The sequence below is a fragment of the Pleurodeles waltl genome, chromosome 1_1, assembly GCF_031143425.1.
Source record: "Pleurodeles waltl isolate 20211129_DDA chromosome 1_1, aPleWal1.hap1.20221129, whole genome shotgun sequence".
Lineage (NCBI taxonomy): Eukaryota > Metazoa > Chordata > Amphibia > Caudata > Salamandridae > Pleurodeles > Pleurodeles waltl.
Window position 1 is genome coordinate 962,664,982 of NC_090436.1, and position 22,220 is coordinate 962,687,201.

General features: G+C 43.9%; 1 protein-coding gene across 1 annotated transcript; it reads right to left on the bottom strand.

The window, feature by feature from the left end:
• Positions 1-5,211: 5,211 nt before the first annotated feature.
• Positions 5,212-6,372, bottom strand: LOC138304462 (olfactory receptor 1082-like). Its single transcript, XM_069244593.1, has one exon. It carries the CDS (start codon positions 6,370-6,372, stop codon positions 5,212-5,214), a length of 1,161 nt encoding a protein of 386 aa, XP_069100694.1.
• Positions 6,373-22,220: the final 15,848 nt, after the last annotated feature.

Consider the following 22,220-nt stretch of genomic DNA (forward strand, 5'->3'; position numbering starts at 1 on the left):
GCAAAGCATCTTAGGCTGAACTAGGAGACATGCAAAGCTCCTACTATACCACTTATATCATATAGCACAATATCACAAGAAAACACAATACTCAGAGTTACTAAAAATTAAGGTACTTTATTTTAGTGACAATATGCCAAAAGTATCTCAGAGGATACCCTCATTTAGGAGGTAAGTAATATACACAAATTATATGTACACAAACCCAAAACAGGTAAGTAACAGTAAGAAAAGTAGTGCAAACAATGTAGAATCACAATAGGATGCACTAGGTAGACATAGGTCTAGGGGCAACACAAACCATATACTTCAAAAGTGGAATGCGAATCACGAATGGACCACAGACCTATGGTAGGTTGTAGAGGGTTGCTGGGACTGTAAGAAAACAGTAAGGGTGTCCAAGATACCCCACCCCAAGACCCTGAAAAGTAGGAGTAAAGTTACCCTACTATCCCAGAAAGACAGAATAGTCGTGATAGGGGATTCTGCTAGAACCACAAGCACCAGTAAAACACTGAAGAAGGATTCCTGGACCTGAGGACCTGTAAAGGAAGGGGACCAAGTCCAAGAGTCACACAAGTGTCCGGGGGGGCAGGAGCCCACTAAACCCCGGATGAAGGTGCAAAAGGGCTGCCTCCGGGTGGAAGAAGCCAAAGATTCTGCAACAACGGAAGGTGCCAGGAACTTCCCCTTTGATGAGAAGGTGTCCCACGGCGTGCTGGAGGTTGCAGAAGTGTTTTCATGCAGAAATACTGCAAACAAGCCTTGCTAGCTGCAAGAGTTGCAGTTAAGGATTTTGGGAGCTGCTGGGGACCAGGAAGGACCAGGATGTCACCCCTTGGAGGAGGAGACAGGGGGGTTATCAGCAACTCAGAGAGCCCCCGCAAAAGCAGGCAGCACCCACAGAAGTACCGGAACAGGCACTTAGAAGATCTGAGGACAGCGGTCGACTCAGAGTCACTAAGGAGGGTTCCACGACATTGAAGTCCAAGTCAGCGAGTTGGGCAATGTAGGACGGAGTGCTGGGGACCCAGGCTAGGCTGTGCACAAAGGAAGTCCTGGAAAAAAGCACAGAAGCCGGAGCAGCTGCAAATCACGCAGTACACAGGTTTGCTGTCTGGCATGGGAGGCAAGGACTAACCTCCACCAAATTTGGACAGAAGGGCCACTGGACTGTGGGAGACACTTAGACCCAGCTCCTGTGTTGCAGGGACCACGCTCGTCAGGATGAGAGGGGACCCAGATGAGTGGTGATGCAGAAGTATGGTGCCTGCGTTGGCAGGGGGAAGATTCCGTCGACCTACGGGAGATTTCTTCTTGGCTTCCAGTGCAGGGTGAAGGCAGACAGCCCTCAGAGCATGCACCACCAGGAAACAGTCGAGAAAGCCGGCAGGATGAGGCGCTACAATGTTGCTGGTAGTCGTCTTGCTAATTTGTTGCAGTTTTGCAGGCGTCCTGGAGCAGTCAGCGGTCGATCCGTGGCAGAAGTCAAAGAGGGAAGTGCAGAGGAACTCTGGTGAGCTCTTACATTCGTTATCTGAGGAATAGCCCAGAGGAGAGACCCTAAATAGCCAGGAAAGGAGGTTTGGCTACTGAGAAAGGAGGCTTGGCTACTGAAAGAGGTAAGCACCTATCAGGAGTGGTCTCTGACGTCACCTGCTGGCAATGGCCACTCAGAGCTGTCCATTGTGCCCCAACACCTCTGAATCCAAGATGGCAGTGGTCTGGGACACACTGGAGGAGCTCTGGGCACCTCTGGTCAGGGGAGTGGTCACTCCCCTTTCCTTTGTCCAGTTTCGCGCCAGAGCAGGGCTGGGGGATCCCTGAACCGGTTTAGACTGGCTTATGCAGAGATGGACACCATCTGTGCCCATCAAAGCATTTACAGAGGCTGGGGGAGGCTACTCCTCCCCAGCCCTTCACACCTATTTCCAAAGGGAGAGGGTGTAACACCCTTTCTCAGAGGAAATCCTTTGTTCTGCCTTCCTGGGACTGGGCAGCCCAGGCCCCAGGGGGGCAGAAACCTGTCTGAGGGGTTGGCAGCAGCAGCAGCTGCAGTGGAAACCCTGGAAAGGCAGTTTGGCAGTACCCGGGTTCTGTGCTAGAGACCCGGGGATGCATGGAATTGTCCCCCCAATACCAGAATGGTATTGGGGTGACAATACCATGATCCTAGGCATGTTACATGGCCATGTTCGGAGTTACCATTGTGACGCTACATATAGGTAGTGACCTATATGTAGTGCACGTGTGTAATGGTGTCCCCGCACTCACAAAGTCCGGGGAATTTGCCCTGAACAATGTGGGGGCACCTTGGCTAGTGCCAGGGTGCCCACACACTATGTAACTTGGCACCTAACCTTCACCAAGTGAGGGTTAGACATATAGGTGACTTTTAAGTTACTTATGTGCAGTGAAAATGGCTGTGAAATAACGTAGCCGTTATTTCACTCAGGCTGCAGTGGCAGTCCTGTGCAAGAATTGTCTGAGCTCCCTATGGCTGGCAAAACAAATGCTGCATCCCATAGGGATCTCCTGGAACCCCAATACCATGGGTACCTAGGTACCATATACAAGGGAATTATAAGGGTGTTCCAGTGTGCCAATGAGAATTGGTAAAATTAGTCACTAGCCTGCAGTGACAATTTTAAAAGCAGAGAGAGCATAAACACTGAGGTTCTGGTTAGCAGAGCCTCAGTGATACAGTTAGGCACCACACAGGGAACACATATAGGCCACAAACTTATGAGCACTGGGGTCCTGGCTAGCAGGATCCCAGTGACACATATCAAACACACTGACAACATAGGGTTTCCACTATGAGCACTGGGGTCCTGGCTAGCAGGATCCCAGTGAGACAGTAAAAACACCCTGACACATACTCACAAACAGGCCAAAAGTGGGGGTAACAAGGCTAGAAAGAAGCTACCTTCCTACAATCCCTAATGATGATTTTGTGTTATAGGCAAACATGGACCATACGTGTGCTCCATAAGTATGGCTGTCTCACAGATTGCGGTATTGTATGGACCGGGAGGGATGCCCAAATCAATAGTGTCATAGCAGTAGAAGGCTACATCCTTTACCAGGAATTAAGCAGCAAAAGTGTGGTGGTGGGAGCATATTGTGTAGTAATCAGTAGTAGTAAACAGGACCTTTTTACCCAGTTTTACTGGATTGAGGCCTACAGACTCCCTCACCTATTAAAAGTTCAGCTGCTGGGTGCTTAACTCACCCTTGGCCTACATCCGGTAGGTTGTGGAGTTTTACATAACACAGGAGTACTAACTCAGCGTTGGTTGCATGTGTGCTTGGAATGGTACATTACAGTCATATATTGCAATACTGTGCAGTGCATGTGTGGATAGTGCATGTATTGGGTTTATGTATACCTGAGAAGAATACATTATATGAGGGATATAGTGCTGTGTAGTGTGTGCGCAGGATCAGCATGTGCTGAGTATATGTGTGCTTGCATGAATTGCAATACATGAAAAGTGGAGAGTTATGCAGTGTCCACATGATGAGTGTGTGTCTGGCAGTGTGTGAAATAACACTTCCTGGTTAAGGATAGCTTCAGTGTGGACAATGTGCGCAGTCTGAGTGTGTGTGCTGAATGCATGTGTATATATGAGGGTTGAGAAAATACAGGTGAGACACCTGAGTAACCACATCTGTGTTTGCTAGAAACTTAATTGATGTATCTTGGACAGAAACCTAAACAATTGGCCTGTCAGAGGTTGAGGAATATTTGCAAGAACACAGCTTTAAACAAATACATGCCCTCATAAAGCCAGTAGTTTGGGCTTAGGCTGCCACCTTTTGTCTTTGTCAATACTTGTTTTGTTTTGTCATGATTTTTTATACCGTTATTGGAAACCCCGACAATGTAAAATAAACAAGCATTTACAATGCAACGGGTCTCGCGTTTGCTCATGTTAGAGCTGATCGCGTTGTAAACTCCTAACCCGACTTTTCACCTATCGGGCATAAGTGCATTTATGTACATAACCCGAAAAAGTGAAATTAACTATGTAAAGCGCTCGACTTCTGCCAAGCGAGATCGTGCTCGTAAATTAGAGAAAAATAAGTCCACTAGCCCGATGGAAAACAGCGAGCCCTGTATGTTTTCTGTACTTGGTCGCTGCGCTCGAGGAGGGCCAGCCACCGGAAAAGGCATGACGTATGTGTGCCTTCGACTAATGAAAGCAAGCAGATTTTATTAGGCAAGCCCACGAACCAATAAAAAACACTGACGTGAAGTTGACAGGGCTCCGAGCCCTTTTCTAAATACAAAAACGTCTCGCTGGGATACGCATGCACGAGCGCATGCAACGCAGGCTCGACCCTAAAAATGGCTAAAAACAGATATATATTTGTCTGGTCTCAAAAAGAACACATTGCTATAGTAGCGTTGGCACTAAACGAAACTACTTTTTGGGCAGATGTGTTCGTTGTGAAAGATAAGAAATTCATTGGAACGTTGGCCAATGGCTGGAGTGGGCTGGCCCTCTTTCCTATGTTGTATCATGTAGTTAGTGGAATAAAAATGTGAACGGCACAACAACAGACCAATGGAAAAAGAGGACTGACCTAAATCCGCTCTAAGTAAGTGTATTTTAAATAAGTGCAATAAAATCAAAACGTAGTGGCTATTGTCAGGCCGAATAAATAAATATATATATATATATATATATATATATATATATATATATATTTATATATATAATTTTTGTAAAATCAAAAAGGTCTTGACTAACGCGAGATCTAAAATAAAATGGGCAAGACTGCGTGTAGGCATTGCTTTCAAATTAAATATCTAACAGGAAAGTGGAATATTGGTGAAACGTAGGGTGTAGAATGACACCGTTTTTGATGTTTTAAATACAATGAGCACATTGTTGTAAAGAAGGGAGAGAAAAAACAAAACCTGCTGAAAACACTTTTAGGTTCTTCGGTTTCCATGATATATAGGAGACAAATGTGCGCCTGTTTCTCCACCTTTGCTATGTTCTCCAGTGGTTTCACGTGAGTAATACATGCATCCATCCTTTCACACCTGTAAGTTAACTGAACTTGTGTCATGAATAAACTTGGGACAAAATACTTTTCTCATTGAAGGTGCATGTGTCATTTATTAAATTTACCATGCAGCATAAACATGGTTAATATAATCGTCATAAGAAAAAGAGGCAGCAATGCTTTGTGTGGTTATTTTTCTACCTTTGTTTTGTACTGAAATGGTTTTACCTGTGTAATGCCTGCTTGCACCTTCTTCAGGCCATTACTTTCTGTAGCTCTGAGGTCAACCCCAGAACTGGGCTGAGCCTTTATTGTCTTCCTGTTCACACCTGATACTGAATTCGAATAGTGACATTTCAGCAATCGCATTACAAACTTCACCAACTCTTTTCTCAGGTCTTCGCTTCGCAGGCCGTATATGATGGGGTTGAACGTCGAAGGCACTGTGAAATACACAAGGTCAACGCAGGCCCGCAGGATGGCCAAAGTACTTTCCTCTGTTGCATCGGTCAATGGCATGGTTCCGGTGACCACGAGGAGCCCTGCGGTCGAATAGAAAATGCCTAGAACCAAAGAGTGAGTGACAACCGTCTGAAGAGCCCGTCTTGAAGAAACGCTGAGTCGCGCGCTCCTGGACACCATGAAGATTTTATAGTAGGAGAATCCAACCAAAGAAACGGAGACAATCAGGTGTGCGGCCATCATAGAGACTCTGTAAAGTTTGATGAGCAAAGGAACCAGGTCATCCGAACAAATGCTGCTCTCCAGGGATGCTGCGGTGCACAGGAAGCTGCAAGAGTTGACCAAGTGGCACAGTTGCCGCCCTGAGAAAGAAAGTACATAGACAAAGGGGTAAAGAAACGAAAATGCCCATGAGAAGCTCAGGATTTTGAGGACAAACTGGTTGGTGAACCTTCTTGTGTATTCGAATGGGTGACAGATGACATAATACCGGTCAAACGCCATAATAGAGACTGTAAATACTTGAAAACCGCTGTGGGCGATGAGAAAGAAGTACTGTGTGAGGCAAAACTGGAAAGTCATGGGACTCACAATGTCTTGCGTGAACATGGTGAAGAAGTAAATGCCACTGGACAGGAGCCCGCCCAGGTCCACAGCACACAGTTCACAGATGAGGAGGTTCTTCGGGATCCGAAGACCCTTCTTGGCGCATATGGTCGTAATGATGGCCACATTGCCGAGCACGCCTGTCAGAATACACGGGACGAGGAAGGAGATGATCAAGTACCTTTCTTCCTTTGTATAGATAAACCCCCACAAAATGATTCCAGATGTACCATTTTCTGCGATCGCTGAACGTTTCTTAGGATCCTTAATGCTTTCAGGCATACTGCAATCTGGTATGATCTCTTCCTTACTATTTCATTCAGGTTTGGAGTGTCAGGGATTGTCTTTTCTGGACAAAGAGAGGAGAAACGAAACGAAATGCAATTGGCAGCGGTAAAAAAACAATTTGTCCGATTTAGCGGAAACTGCTTACATATATGGTTTCCCGAAAGGTACGCATTTTTGCATACTTACAAAAAACAAAGAAAGTTTCCATGCAAATCTATGCAAAGCTTACATTTCCGTGAGTACTCCCAGTCGGCAGACAGTGGAGTGTTGATGGTGTAAATGATCATTTTTTGTGCACCTTTTTTACTCCATGGACGAAAGGCTTCTCATCACAGAGAAGCCCCTAAGTCGCATTGAAATGGCACAGGCACATTTTTGCAGAATAAAAAAGAACTAAGGGCCAGATGTACTAAGGATTTGCATGGGTGTAAAACGACACAAAAGAAAATAAAAGTGACGAAAAGTGTTACATGTTTTTTGTATTCAGCACCAAAGATGGTCTGCCCTGGAAAGGTGCCCTTTCTTCAGAGCAAAAGACACGCTTTGCAATGCTCGGTTTGCATCAGGGGGACATTACTAAGGGTGTTACCTGAGCGGATCGGTGCAAATACCCATCGGTTTTGCTGTCCAGCCTGATCTACTAAAATAACCAGACTGAGCTTTGCATCAAAGACTAACATCAACTGGAAGCAGGTATAAACAAGGGCAAATGTGTTAATTTCTCAAAAAACATCAACGCATTGCATATGCACTGGGGTGCACAGATAGCACATGTGCAATCGATTGGATCCTTCTGAGTTTGTCTATGCATAGGAATTTGTGCTGAAAGGGTATAGCTGCAGTAGAAATCCTATGCTAGACAGCGCAGACTCGTATTAGGCCATTCTGCAGCCATGCATGTCGCAAGGCAGCCTATTTGTGCACCAGCGCAGGGGACCATAGCAGCAGCAGAAGACCAGTCTTAGTGAGTGTTGCTCTGTGCTGTATTTTCCCCATTTTGCAATGCAGAACAGCAAACATGGTTGTTGTGCTACAATGCATTACACATTTGTAAATTGAACCCTAACTGTTTGCGAATTCCAACGCCTTATGAGTTTGTGGGTGTTAACCCCATTTTGCTTTTACTCCATCTCTGAAATCCCATTTTCCCACTCCTGCTGCTACAAATATGACCGAAGACAAAATATACCATTCTGGCGGAATGTCCACAGCCAGCAAGTATAAAGATCCATAGATCTTGAATCAGTGAATAACAATCAGGTCATTTTCACACAGAGGACTGTGTGCACTCTTAAGTTTGACTTAAGTGCACAGCAAACTTTCTGATTTGGGCCAATTTAAACATAGCCTTGGGCTTGGCCCTCGGTGCAGGGTCATCCCAGACTTTTTGCATTTTCCCTCCACTTTTTGCTGAATTTGTTTATGTTCAATTTAGGATTCTGTGCACTTTACAACTGCTAACCAGTGCTAAAGAGCAGGTTCTATGTACTCTAAACCTGGTGTTATTGGCTTATCCACAATTGGTATATTTAATTTACTTGTAAGACCCTAGTAAAGTGCATTATATGTGCCTACGACCTGTAAATTAAATGCTACTAGTGGGCATGTAGCACTGATTGTGCCACCCACTACAGTAGCAGTATAACAGGATATGGCAATTACTTCTGCACCATTAGCAAATCATCGGGAAAGACCTGGTGATTGGCCAAGAAGTTAGTAAGAAACCAATGATTACATACAGGAAGGCCTGTCTGATGAAAGACATCTTGGTACGGAACTATGCGTGTACATGTAAGGCACAGTGGTTGAAGCCCATCAAAGGCTTCTAAAAATGTGGTAAATGCAAAGCCTGAGCCCTGCAGAAGTGGTTAATGAGCCACGAAACATGTGTTCGCTGTGACTATATCAGAATATTAAGAACTATTCATGGGACCTCTGCTTTGTTTTGGAATGTGATTAAAACATTATCACTGTAATAAAACTTTGGATGAAATGTACTGGTATTACAAGTAAAAAGGTTGAAGGGGGTGAAAAGGTTTTTGTAAAAGAAAGTGGTTTTTCAATAAAAGAAAAAGTGAAAAGAGTGAAGGTGTAAGGATCAATTAATATGGAGCTAATTGATAATGGCTCCCTGCAGATGTGCACATATGTTTCCTTGCAACATTTCTGTTTATTGGGTTACTGGCATAGTTGGCAGTAGCCTAGCACAGGGCCGTTCACATCTGTAACCCAGAATATAATCAAACTGCTATCTTTAGCTTGTGACACTTGTCGTGCCTATGTACTCATATCAATTTTGAAAATGAAGCAGTTCAACCATTGTGTGAATGTCCCCTTCTGCTGGCTGGAGTGTATTTCCTGTCATTATTAGGTTGTCAATCAATTTACAAAGATTTGTATTGACTTCTTATTTAAGGTCATTTCTATGGTTATCCACATTTTGGAGCATATTCAATGTAGAGTCCATTTACTGAACATTTTTGCACCTAACTAAGGTGTGCTAAAATGCCTTAGCGCCTGCAGTTAACAGATCCTTATTCGTGAAATCAGGATCTGCATAATTTGTCAGTGCACATGTAACATACAACTATGCTCAATCTGCCAGGAGTATCAATCAGAGAGGGGAGCAAGAGGAGATGGTTGTCCATCCATTAGGAATCCTTCCATGTATCCTCCCATTAGGAATACCCACAGCATCAAAAAGAACAATCTATATGGTATACCTGTCAGCTGTGGGGTGATCTTCCCATCAACTTTTTTTCCTTTCTCATCCACCTTTTCTGATGTCATTTTTTGTTGGTATTGAGACTCTACACACTTTATCACTGCTAACCAGTGCTAAAGTGCTTTTGCTCTCTCCTGTAAGCATGATAATATCGGCTTATCTCCAATTGGCATATTTAATTTACAGTTAGGTCCCCAGTGAAGTGCACTATATGTGCCCAGGGCCTGTAAATTAAATGCCACTGATGGGCCTGCAGTACTGATTGTGTCACCCACTTAAGTAGCCCTTTCAACATGTCTCACGCCTGCCACTGCAGAGCCTCTGTGTGCAGTTATAAACTGCCATCTTGACCTGGCAAGTGCACCCACTTGCCAGACCCAAACCTTCCTTTTTATTATATGTGAGTCACCCCTGTGGTAGGCACTAATTAGCCCCAAGGGCAGAGTACAGTGTATTTGATAGGTTGGACATGTACTTGTAAGTTTATTATGTCCTTGTAGTGAAAAACTATTACTACTGCAAGGCCTATTTCTCCCTTCGATTAACATTGGGGTTATCTTGAAGCAACCTTTAAGTGTAACTTCCAATTGGGAAAATATAGAAATTTGGAGTGTGGTGTTGCCAGACTAACAATGTGAAACTACAACTTATAGTGAAGTAGAATTTTGAATTGTAAGTCTGAAAATTCCACTTTTACAAATTTGGCATTTTATTACTTTAACCATTCTGTGCCTCTGCCTGTGTCTGAATACACGTTTGGGGTAGGTGACAGCTGGGCTTTGTGCATTCCCACTAGGCAGTCACACACAAATGGAACTGGGGTGTGACATTTGCGTCCTGATGGCCCATAACCAGGCTAATGGGACTTCCTCAGCTAAATGGGAGGGAAGATCTGACACACACCTGAAAAGAGATGTGCCTGTCCCACACAAAGAGCTGAATAACTCCCTGTAGAGTGTCCGTAGTCAATGAAACGAAGGGTAGGGGCCTTGTGCACTTCAAAAGCCTTTCTTTGAAGTCTCCCCTGCTTCAAAGGCTCAAATGGGTATAAGTACTGGACCACAAACCCCACCAAATCAGTATACTTCTGGATCTGAGGATATTCTGCCAGGAGAGACCACCACTCTGCTCAGCTGCATTGCTGTGTTGGCTTGCAGCCTGGTGCCTCCGGCCTGAGAGTGAGAAGGACTGGACTTTGCTCTTTACAAATTCTGAAGAACAAAGTGACTCCAAGGGCTTGCCTCCTGTTCTGGAAGTTTCAGGGCCATCAAAGACTTCCCTCCACTCTGCTCCGGCTGCTGGACTCTGCCACTGTGAGTCCTGTCCTGCCAAGAGGTGCCAGTCCAGTCCTGGCCCTTGAGAGGAGATTCTGCAACTGTTTTTCTTCAGAAACTGATGCAGTGAGGTTGTTGCACTGCTCTGAACCATTGCAGTACCCTTCGATGTTGATGAAGTGCCGATTCAATGATGACGCAGAACCTGACTGCGAAGTGCGACGACAAGGCATTGCCAACCCAAGAACATCAGTGCGCTGCTCGACAACTACTCATGGCCTGCATCAGAAGGGGTTTGATGCCAACGCAGGACCCAACTGTGAGGTGCAACAGCGATGCATCTACCTGACTTTGTGGATTTAAACTGAAGCATCGAGTCTTCCAGGCCGAAGCTCATCCCATCCAAGGTACTTTTTCAGTAGGCCCTGCATTGGTCATGTAGCCGGCCTGCCCTCTATCGTGATGTGGCCTGAAATTTGGAATTAACCCAGTCTAGCATGACCTCAAGTAACATGCTAGACTGGAATAAACCCAGTCTAGCATGACTTCAAGTAACCTTTGAGCGCTATTGCCTTTACTGCCCTGCATTTCAGTTTATTCATTAAAAAATCATACCTTGACTTCTATTTAGTTGATTTTTGTCATTTTCGCCTTGTTTTACTCAAATAAATATGATCTAATTTTCTTAACTGGTGTGGAGTCTTCTTTTGTGGTGTCTTTCGTTGTGCTACTGTAATTTAAGTGTTTCACAAATACTTTACACATTGCCTCTTATGTTAAGCCCGACTGCTCTGTGCCAAGCTACCAGAGGGTGAGCACAGGTTCATTTAGATTGTGTATCTGACTTACCCTGACTAGGATTGTGGTCCCTACTAGGACAGGCAACATACCTCTGCCAAGTAGAGACCCAATTTCTAACACATACACAATTGACAGAGACATAGCTGCCAAGTATTCATTTTGCTTAAGTGTGACATATTCATGGCGTCAGTATGCGTATGAGTGGCATTCTACTGCCAAGTATGTGACACTTTGAGTGACACGTAAATGAAGATAAACCAAGCTATGAAATCTATATAAACTGATAAATATTGGAAAGTTCCACCTTTTTGGCAATGTGAAGCAGTAGAAGGGTCTTAAATCGTCTGTTGCACCCCTTAAATGGAAGGAGACTCCCCTAATCTCCCATTCTAATATGATTCTGTATGGCAAACAATTGTGGAACCATAATATTAAACAATAAGCACGTCTCTCACTGACTGGGGATTGTGACGTTGCCCTGAGGGGTTCACTGAGGGAGTAGTGAATGGGGCATCCACCACATCTCACAATGAGGACATTCACAGCACCACGAGGACCTTGTAGACAGGCATCTGCAGAAAGCAAGGCACAGGGCCTAACCTCTGACACTATAGCCACACCACATTTTGAGGGCTTACTTCAAGGTGCAGAAAGTGACCAAAGTTTGTACCCTCTCTCACTGAGGACAATCACTGCGGCCTGGGGGCTTAATTACTTCATTTGGGTGTACTTAGCACTCTCCCATTGGTTTGGCCCAGCGTTCTCAGAAACACATCCTCCTGAAAACCAACTAACTTCTGAATGGTGTTCCTCTGTGTTGGTCACTGAGTGCCATTGGTTGCTGCCAGTTAATTGGCATATCATGTTGCCCTCCTCATGCTGTGCCTCCACTTCCCCACCCACAAGGTTCCATCTAGCCATGCTCATGTTAAGGCTGAGTCTAAATTAATATGTTGCCTACAATGAGAGATAGTGACTGATGCAGCCCTTACTGACTTATAGAGATGGCCAAGCCACTGAAGGCTCAAGAGGTGGACAACCAACTAAAGGCTCGAACCAAGATCAAGCCAAACTCCTAGCTCTGAGTCAGCACAAGGTGCTCCTGCAGTATCCAGCAAAAAAAAAACTAGTCATGCTGTAACCTTATGCTCAAACAAATATTGATGTAAAACAGGAGAGAAAATGATATACCATCTAGTGGCTGAATTGCACAATGTGAAACAGAAAATCTGGGATCAATCCTGGCTTCCCTGCTTAATCAAATTGTGTGATACTAGCCAAATATAAAATAAATTGCTGGGCCTCCTTTTTCTTCATTATCACATATGAGATATGCCTGGTACAAATGACGGTATTTTGTTTACTTGATTATAATGTTGGGCATGTATAACAATAATATGTACGAGAGGTACAGGATACATATAGCAAATGACATACCTAGCAGGAGATATTTATTTTTCCAAATTTCTGTTTAAAAATTATCACTTTTAATAAATGCCTCTCAGTGCAGCAGTATAATCTGATGTACTACGGTGAAACACTTCTTCAGGGTCCCCGGGTCACTGTGACAGGTGTTGTGTGTGGCAGAGTATGTGCTCTAAAGATTACTTCTGCTTCTGCCTTTGTGAGGTGCAGAGCTCTGAAATACTGTTAAAGAGTTACATCAACCGGATCAGAATTGACTATTCTTATGATACCAGGCCGTGCAGCGTCAGCTTTTCTGTGCAGGACAGTTAAGAAAATGCCCATAAATGTAAGACAACGAAGGTGTGATCAAAGCGCAGAGGGTTTGGTAGTGAGGTGTCTTGCAGCCACATACTGAAAAAAACAGGCCTTGGGTTTGATGACTTTCAAGTCCATGGCAGATGCTCACCTCCCTTGGTATCCTGCCTTGCACTGCATGGGGCAGTGCTAACTTTGGGGCAGTGTGACTGGTGCTACCGTACAGCATGGTAAGCTTGAGGGAGCATCCTTTCAATGACATCAAAACCCTACATTCATATTGCAAGGTATAGGTTTAAAACCTCAATGTTTCCCCCCTCTATTTTGTTATTCTGAAGTAGCTGAATGGGTTCCTTTAGGTAATAATACAACGTTATTAGTGTGACACCCCCCAATCATTGTGTTATGTTTCAAATCCTGAGTTTACACAATGGATTTACTAACATATTGTGCCTGGTTTGCATCACAAAAGTGATGCAAACCTGCTGCAAAGTGTTTTGGGTTTTGATTTCTAGTGTAAATCCTGAATTGCAGTGGAAAGTAGCTCTAAAGTAAAGCAAATTAGCACTGTGCACTTCTTTGCATCAAGGAGGTGTGCCATGGTTGGTACATGGACGTTCCCATGCACCAACTCACGGATTTTTATGTTAAACCCTATCTACAAACTTTTGTAGAAATGGTTTTGCATAAAAATATGCCTTCTTGAAGCATGTGTAAAGTTGGAAATAAGATTTATTTTCAGCAAACGTTTGCAAGTTTGCATACCTTCTGCACCGTACCACTCACTTACAAAGTGATAAAGTATTACATTTTGATAAAGTGTAACATTTGTGCTAGAAGGGTACCCCTTTGGTGTAAATCCTATGCTTGACATCACACACATACCTTTGCAATAAGGTGCAAGGGTGTCTGCATTGGCAAAAGGTAGCCTAAGCTACACCAACATCGTAGGAGAGAGAAACAACAAAATATCTTATCAGATATGGCGCTGTTGTGCTCTCTCCTTTTCAAGCAACACAATGCAGCAACTTTGATTGCTGCACTGCTTTAAGACTAAGTAAATCTGCCCCTTCTTTTCCCCAGAACGAGCACTTATAAGGCTTACTAGTATGGATGACATGTGACTCTGACACCTTGTAGCCCTTATTGTCTAAAGCAACTTTTCTTTTTTTTAAATGTAATTTAAAGCAAAAGGCTAAAATCAACAATTACAACCATAAACCCGCCCTGTGAAAGTACAGAAGGTGTCAGGCAGGGAGTCACAGTCAGTATGATTGGATATGTATTGTGTGGAGAATGAGTCACGTGTCTATGTGCTCAGTACTCAGGAGCTAGATCTCCGCTAGTCTGGGGTGATCCAGTGTGAGAGAAGCGGATATTAATGATATATTTTTCCTAGACAGTGTCTTAAGCACATTGGTTCAAAAGTGTGTATGACTCATTGCCTCTATAATTTGTTGATGTATAGCACGCTGACACCCTACATTGGGATAAGACGCTCTTTGCAATAAAATGTGAGAGAGAGAGGCAAAAGAGAGATTAGGGTCATTTATGAGGTGAGGACACCAACAGCTTGTCATGCCAGGGCCACCTATGTGAAGTCCAGCCCTGGTCTGGGGCACTCAACAGCTGCTGCAAACTTCACACTAGCTAAACCCCAAGCTCAGCACCTTAGGAATGTTGAAGGAGAGAGGAGCTATTAATTATGCGTGACAAAGCATTTTAGTGCGGTGATGTGGAGAAAGGCACTAAAATGCGTTAATCTAACCTGCAATGTGTGACTCTTAGCAGGGCTGTAGAGGCAGTAAGTTACAATTATTATAACCTAGCCCATTTCATCACTCCCACCCTCTTTCTTTGTCAACATGCCTGATTCATTAAAAGTGATTCACAAAGATTTTTGCAGGGGTTTCAGTGGGCCAGACGTTTCTCCAAGCCCTAGATGTCTCATCATTTACTAACTACTCAGTGAAAATGTTACTGTTCTTGGAAACAGATGAACCATGTACTGCTGCAAGCTCACTGAACTGCCAAATACCTTCTCTTTAGCCTCGGACTTTTAGGGGTCACAAATTGGAAAAGACAGTTTTCGCTTCTAAAGGATGGCACAGCTTACAAATGTATTGCTCGCAACACTTGTAATGCCCAAGCACTGCTGTTATTTGAACGGAAAGGGTAAAGGACATTATTTACGTTAAGGAAATATGTTTACTAGCTGTAGGAAGTCTCATGGCACACACCATTACATTAGTAACTATTACAGTTATCTTGTGAGTATCCTGTGTCTCATAGAACCTGTACATAATTAATAGAGTTGTACAATTTCGAATAAAGTTAAAGGCTATACACAGGTTTTTTTTTTTTAATGTATGAATCGTTTCTCCTTGAGCAGAGAGAAAAAGGCGAGAAATACAAACAAAATGCAGCGTGCATGTAGGAGAAACTGAGTGGCATCGTTATGTTCATTTCCAACAGGTGCGGCAGCACTGAGAGACACAATTTACCCACGATATAAAAGGTATACATTCTATAGGATCTCCTATATCTGATAAAAACAGCATGAGACGTAGACAAACTCAATGAAGACGATTCGCTGTTGATTTTACTCAGTGACATAGGGAGTTGGGTTCCACAATCAAAAGTATTGAGAGTTGCTTTACCGAACCCAACTCCACAAGGTACTTAGGGGAGAACAGGATGTGTTAACTAAGTATGATTGCAGAGGGCTCCATATATCGTTAGGTTTGTTTGCCTGTGGAATTGTAGTATAGTATATTTCTAATTGTTTGTTACAGTACACCAGATGATGGCGCCATTCTCTGAATGAGGGCACGTGGTCGTCCCCCAAAACACAGGCCACATGTCTCTTGGCTAGCAGCAATGCTATTGACAATAGTTGTATACTTCGGGGTACAAACCTACAGCAGCCAAGCAGTGCCAGTCTTGGGGAGGGCACCTGCCAGCCCAGTAGCCATAGATGGGTAGCCACATCAGATTAATAAAATCAGTATCTTGGACATTACATCGGATGTACATGGAGTTTATCCTTAAGTGAATTTTAAATAGCTTGGCTGGTGTATGGTAGGTCTAGTGGAGGAATTTAAAATGTAAAAGATGCAAACAGCAATTAGGGGATAACATCCCTAGTTGGCTACAGCAATATAATCAATCTTTATCTGAGATTGGGCTTCCCAGGTCTGTCTCCAATGCGTCCCTAGTGTCTGGAGTCACCACTGGGTGCCCTGAGTGCATAGTTGAGTATTGACTAGAAATCAAGCGCTTTGGCAATTGCGCTTTTACTAACACTGAGAGGGATTTCGAGGTGATTGGTTCTTGGGGGAATGTTGGATATTGATTTTTGCAGAGGACCTGAATTCTGAGGTAGGTAAATTGGTCGAGTGAGGAGATACCAACCCCCCATCTCCCGTTGTGAGGTACTCTAGAAATTTCCCATCCTTGGATAAATTGTCAATCAGTAGAACTCACCAGTCTAGTGGTTTCGTGTGAGCTATTCTCTTATAAGTGAGGACGGAGAATAGAAAATGAATTAAGGATTGGGCGGGGAGGTACAGGATAAGACATGCCAATCTCTTGCATAGCACATGCCATGACAGCTGCATTCCAGCCACTGAACTTATCTATTTCCTGGGGCCCTGTGGGAGCTGACAATCATAGTCCTCAGAGAGGCAGAATGTATTGACTCATATTCTACTGCCAGGCGGCCATGTAAGGGGGCAACTTCAACCCGTAATGTGCAAAGTGGCCTTGGGTGCAGTGATAATAAAGTTTGAAATCTGGGGCCACCAGGCCCTGATGTTCATAGGGCAAGGTCAGAATTTCCTAGCAGACTCTTGCCTGTTTATTCACCCACACCAATGACGTCATGAGTGAGCATAGTGTTTTGAAAAAGTGTTGCATGAGAGGTATTGGTATGTTTCAGAAGAGAGACAATATCTAGGGTAGTATAATCCTTTTCATTAGTGTGAACCTGCCCACTAGGGAGATCGAGTGTGTTCCACTTCTGTATTTGGTATTTAGGCTTTGCTACAGTCACACCATAGTTTCTGTGTCTGCAGTGGCCTTATCTTTCTTGATACAGATGCCCCCGTATTTGTCAGAGGTGGTGGATCATTTTAAAGCAAAGTTGAGGACATGGGTTTGTGAGTCTGGGGGTCAGTGAAATGATTGGTGACTTGTTCTAGTTGATTGTGATGCCTTAAGGTGCCTGAAAGAGGGTGAATTCCCTGATGATGGCTCAAAATTCTCGGTAGGATTACATAGATAGCGCATTATATCATTGGCGTATAGGGATATAAAGATGTTATGTGGGTAAAAGGCACAACCTCTATGAATGTGTTGTTATCGAATTGCACAAGCCTTGGGCTCCAATGGTAGGGCATATAGCAAGGGTGACAAAGGACATCCCTGGTGGTGCCCCTCCCTATTGGATTGGGTCTGAAAGTAGGCAGTTAAGACAAATCTGATTGAGGGGTTCTTATATAGCAGGTAGGTTAGGTTTAGAAAGGTGCTCTGTATCCACATGCTGTACAAGCAGCAAAATGTCTATTATAGAGAGCCAAAAGATTTCATGGTGTAAAGGAAGACTGCCGCCGCATCCATCATTGGGTTCAGTTGAAATAGCAGGGCAAAGAGAATTCTGAGGTTGTGGGTGGTGGAACCGCCTGGGATAAACCAAGCCTGGTCACTGAGGACCAGATCAGGAAATGCAAGAGCAGGGGTTTAGCCATGATTTTGGCCAAGATTCTCGCATGAGATGATGAGGGCTAGAGGTCTATAGGAATTCATGTGTGTGGGCGGTTTGTCTGTTTTGAGAAGAGTAATAGGTATTGTTTCAATAAAGGAGTGGGGGGTATACCTTTATCCAATCAGTATAGACCTTAAGAAGTCGGGGGTCAGCAAGTGTGAAAACACCTTATATAATTCTGAGGGGAAGTCATCATTCCCTGGGGGCTTTACATGTTGGCAGTTTGGCTACAGTCTCTGTGATTTCCTTAAGCATGACTGGAGCACCGAGAAAGAGGCAATGGTACCCCTTGATCTATGCCAAGGCAATATGATCAGAACGAGTGACAAATTCCTCTGGTACTTATGGATAAAGCCTCGAATGACATGCCATACATTCTGCCATAATGCACACAGTGCATTGCTAACCTCATCCCCTATGTGGAGGATCTCTTGTGAGTGTCACACCTGTTGTGATAAGGCAAGGGTATTTTCTGGCCAGTCAACCTCTCCTTATGCTCTGGCCTTGACATGTTTTTGAAGGTGTTCGAGCTCCTGTTCCGCAGTTTCTGCAAATTGTGATATTTTGGTCTTAATTTCCGCCAGGATGAGTAGGTCGTGGTGGCACATGTATTGTTTTTCTAATTTCTGAATGTCACGTTCAACTGTGTTTGACCTGTTACACAATGCTTTATGTACCCCCTGCTATTTGGCTATGCAGATCCAATGCATGTATGTTTTGACTACCTCCCAAATGGTACCAGAGTACTGCACAGAGCCATCATTAGATTGAAAGAATGATGAGATTTGTGTCCGAACCTCCTACACAAAGGCTCCATCTAGGAGCATGACGGTAAGTGAAATGTGGTCTAGATGCTAAAATCTCTTGTTGTATGGTAGGAAATACTATTATTATGTTTCTGATTGTCATGCTTGAGACTTTACTAAATACGGCAACTTTTTTATGTGGAGAATATTTATTCATATCATTTTTGGATATGTGTGAATAGAATTTTACTAATACAATACTTCAAAACTTTGCCAGAATACAAACATGTAAACAGTCAAAACAAAATATTACCTGTACCATACACAAAATAAAATCATCCCCCTGACTCCTTTCCTTGTTTTGTATAGCGTGAACCTGGCCCAGAGGAGATGAAAGCACTTTACCACAGAACCAAACTAAGGTCCACCTTTTTTTCTTTTAGGCACAGGCAGATTAAGGGTCTGATTTATATCTAGGTGGATGGAGTGTTATCCTTCGGCATGGCGAAGCACGTTACTACTGCCATGCCGATGGTACTCTGTTTGCCATATTTAGATATGTCCATCGGGCCAGTGGACATATCTAGCATTCCCAGGAAGCACCATGATGGCAGTTCCTGAAAACGCATTGAAAGTTTGATGGATGACTCTGTCTACAAGATTGATATATATGTCAAACTTTCAGGTTTTTCATATTTTCAAAACCAAAACCCCAAAGCGGGATTTTGTTTAAAAAAACAAAAACAAAAAAACATTGCTATCTCTGCATTGGGAGTAATCTCCTGGTGAGGGGTGCATTTTTATTTGTTTATTCCATTTTACCACCAGGGCTTGACTGGAAGTGATGAGCAGTAAAAAAACGGCTATATGTCCACCCATCTAAATTAGGTAGTCAGACATATAGCCATTTCTCTGACGACCTTTACTACATTGTTGCTGTTTGAGATGTTTGGCCACAGGGGAGATGGAGTAGTCTTCGCTGTGGCCAAACAATGGTATGCCCCATTTAAATTGGGCAGGTGGCCATCCTCTTGGCCGTAAGGATACTCTGTCACCATTGTGACTGAGTATTCTCACCGCCAAGCTATAAGTCAGGCCATAAGTCATTTACCCAGCATCACAAGATGTTTGACCTGAAGCCAGGATCAAAGCTTGGTTCTGCTTGATTCAACTTGTTGCAAGGTCGGCACCTCCAGCCAGTAGCCACATCACCTCCACTCTTTTTCTTCCATATGTATTGGTGTATTGTCTGCTAATATTTAGTTTTTGTTTCTATTGAGATAACCTCAGATTATGGTAAAGTTTTACTAATTGATAAATGTCCATTTCAAAATCTCACTATTGCTTTTAAAACTTGGTAATACCTAGGACAGGGATCACAAAGATTGTCCAAATTACTGAAACAAAAATGTTCGGCAGGGGAGTTCCTCTTTGTTAGAAAAATGTTTGTCCTTCAAATCAGATTATGTAGTGAGTTCAGTTGAAAAGAACATCACAACTACCTTGGTACAAGGATAGTCATGAATGACACTCATTTAATATCCACAGAGTTTAAGGTCTATTTTAGAGTTTAGAGCGTTTATCAAACAGTTAACAATCCCATAAACATTTCAACCCACGTTCAAGCTAAATATGTTCCAATGGTGGTATCTGCTCCAAGTGAACAAAGGCAAGCAGATGACCAGGGCTGGACTGGGAACCCAAAGCAGCCCTGACAAATGTTATCAGCTCAGCCCCCATACAGTAGGTAATGTGCGAGCGCAGCAAACGAGCCTGACCATTGCTAGTGGTGTTTGTGGCGGTTCTCACTGTAAGAAAATGTTGGAGAAAGAAAGGCCCAAACTGTGCATTTTAGAGCGCACTTTTGCCATTACGTATTTAATTGTTTTAACTTTCAAAGCTTAGTAAATGATGCCCTTAAAGAGCACCAGGATACCAGTAATACGTTCCCATAGACATTGTTGAAGAGGATTCCAAAAAAGACACAAGAGTAGTGAATCAGAGAACACTAAGTATAAGTCAGACCGGTACGGTTCACGGCAAGCAAGCCTGAGCACTGCTAGGGTGGGTCTGGGATGGTCTCTCCCCATGAACATTTTGAAGAACCAAAGACCAAAACAGTGCATTTTACTACACATTTTTCATTACATATTTGTCTGTCACTGCACAGGCGTCTGAAGAAAGGTGAAGCCAATATCGAAGCACAGTGCCGGGCCAAACCTCAAGGTCACTCTGCCTCAGCAGCACCCAGGGAACCCTGTGCATGTTTGCAAGGTGAGGGGCAGCCAGAGAGGGTTCTCTTCCTCTGACTGTGCCAGAGGTGTGACTAATATTGTGAGTCTGGACAAATGGCGTTTGAAGTGGCCAATGGAACGACAGACTCTGGTCCCCCACCCCAAGCACAGGAAGGATCACCACCATAGGCCCTCGAACAGCACTGCTCTGTTCTTCCGGCTGACATCATGTCCTTGGGCAGCCTGCCATGCCCTTTTCACACCCGTGTTACACAGAAGATTACGGTAGCTCGGCTGGTCCTCCAGCCTTCGAAAGCAACACACCTTGTCACATGACAGTTATAGGAGGCAGTAAATTTGCTTGCGTCCTGTTTATGTACCAGCAGCCTTCAGCAGCACAAGGAGCAGAGACAAGCCAGGCCTACATGATGGCACGTGATCACAGGACTGAGGGAATGTCTTGACAGCGAGGGCGGGGAGCAAGGGGGCAGAGCCGGCCAATCACCATCAAGGCCGTCGTTGTAGCACTTTCACACTACTAGATTGAACGATGGCCCTGTGTGAGAGGGGTTGGTGTTCGTGTTTAAAACACAGAAATGCAGTGCAGGCTTCCGCGTGTGTGAAGTGTGCGTGCGCTGCTACCGTCCGCTAGCGCCGGTGGTGCTCAGGGCAGCAATCTTCTTTTGCTCCCTCTGTGAGCTTGTTTTATGTAGGGTCCACGAAGGTAAACTTTGTCATGCGGACTCAGATGGACGCAGGCCTGGGCACATAATAGGATGTAAAATGTAGCGGGCAATGTCGACGTTACAACTAGAAAAACATTTAGACAGGAGGCATACAGAGTAAGCATACGAGTGTCAAAAGGGGGAAACTACTCAACCCACGGGTGCACACAGATGCCAGGCACTGTGTGGCACACGCAGGAGTACACTGACTGAACCACAGAGAAGCACGCTTAAATAATAGTTCAAAATGCAAACAACTGACATCCTGGCTTCAGAATGTCTGAAAAGGCAGTGTCAGAAGATTAGACCTGTATGCATTGCCGCATTTCCCCTCAGACACAGGAGGGGTAAAACCATTGGTACATTACTCCCTTAAAGTACCGAATCACTATATATTTTTCTGTGTGCGGTAAAGAGCATGGAATAACACTGAGAAGTGTTTTCTGTTTCTCTGCCACCTGCTCCCATTGAAGAGAATGTGCTTAAAATGACACCAGCAATAAAGGGTGGGACCTCTCATGACATGTTGCTTGCAGGACGTTCAAATAACGACTTTGGGATGAACACATAAATAGCAAATTAAAATTACTCATGCCTACAAAATGCACTTTTCTGAGTTATGACAGCTTAGGGGAAGCATCATTAAAAACACTCATAATAGCTTGTTCAGCGCTCTGTGCTGATTAAAAGTAGACCATTCCATTTCAACTCTAGTGAGTCTTTTATTTGCCAGGATCGCTTTGTGCACCGCACTAATGCTTGTTTGAGTACATCATGCGCCCACTTGTACTGTACCATTTACCCGACCAGGCCTGGCATCAGTACTTAACACAAAATACCCCAAATACAT

Bases quoted from the DNA above. Each gene is read 5' to 3' on its own strand.
- LOC138304462 (XM_069244593.1), bottom strand. From the start codon at position 6,372: ATGCCTGAAAGCATTAAGGATCCTAAGAAACGTTCAGCGATCGCAGAA.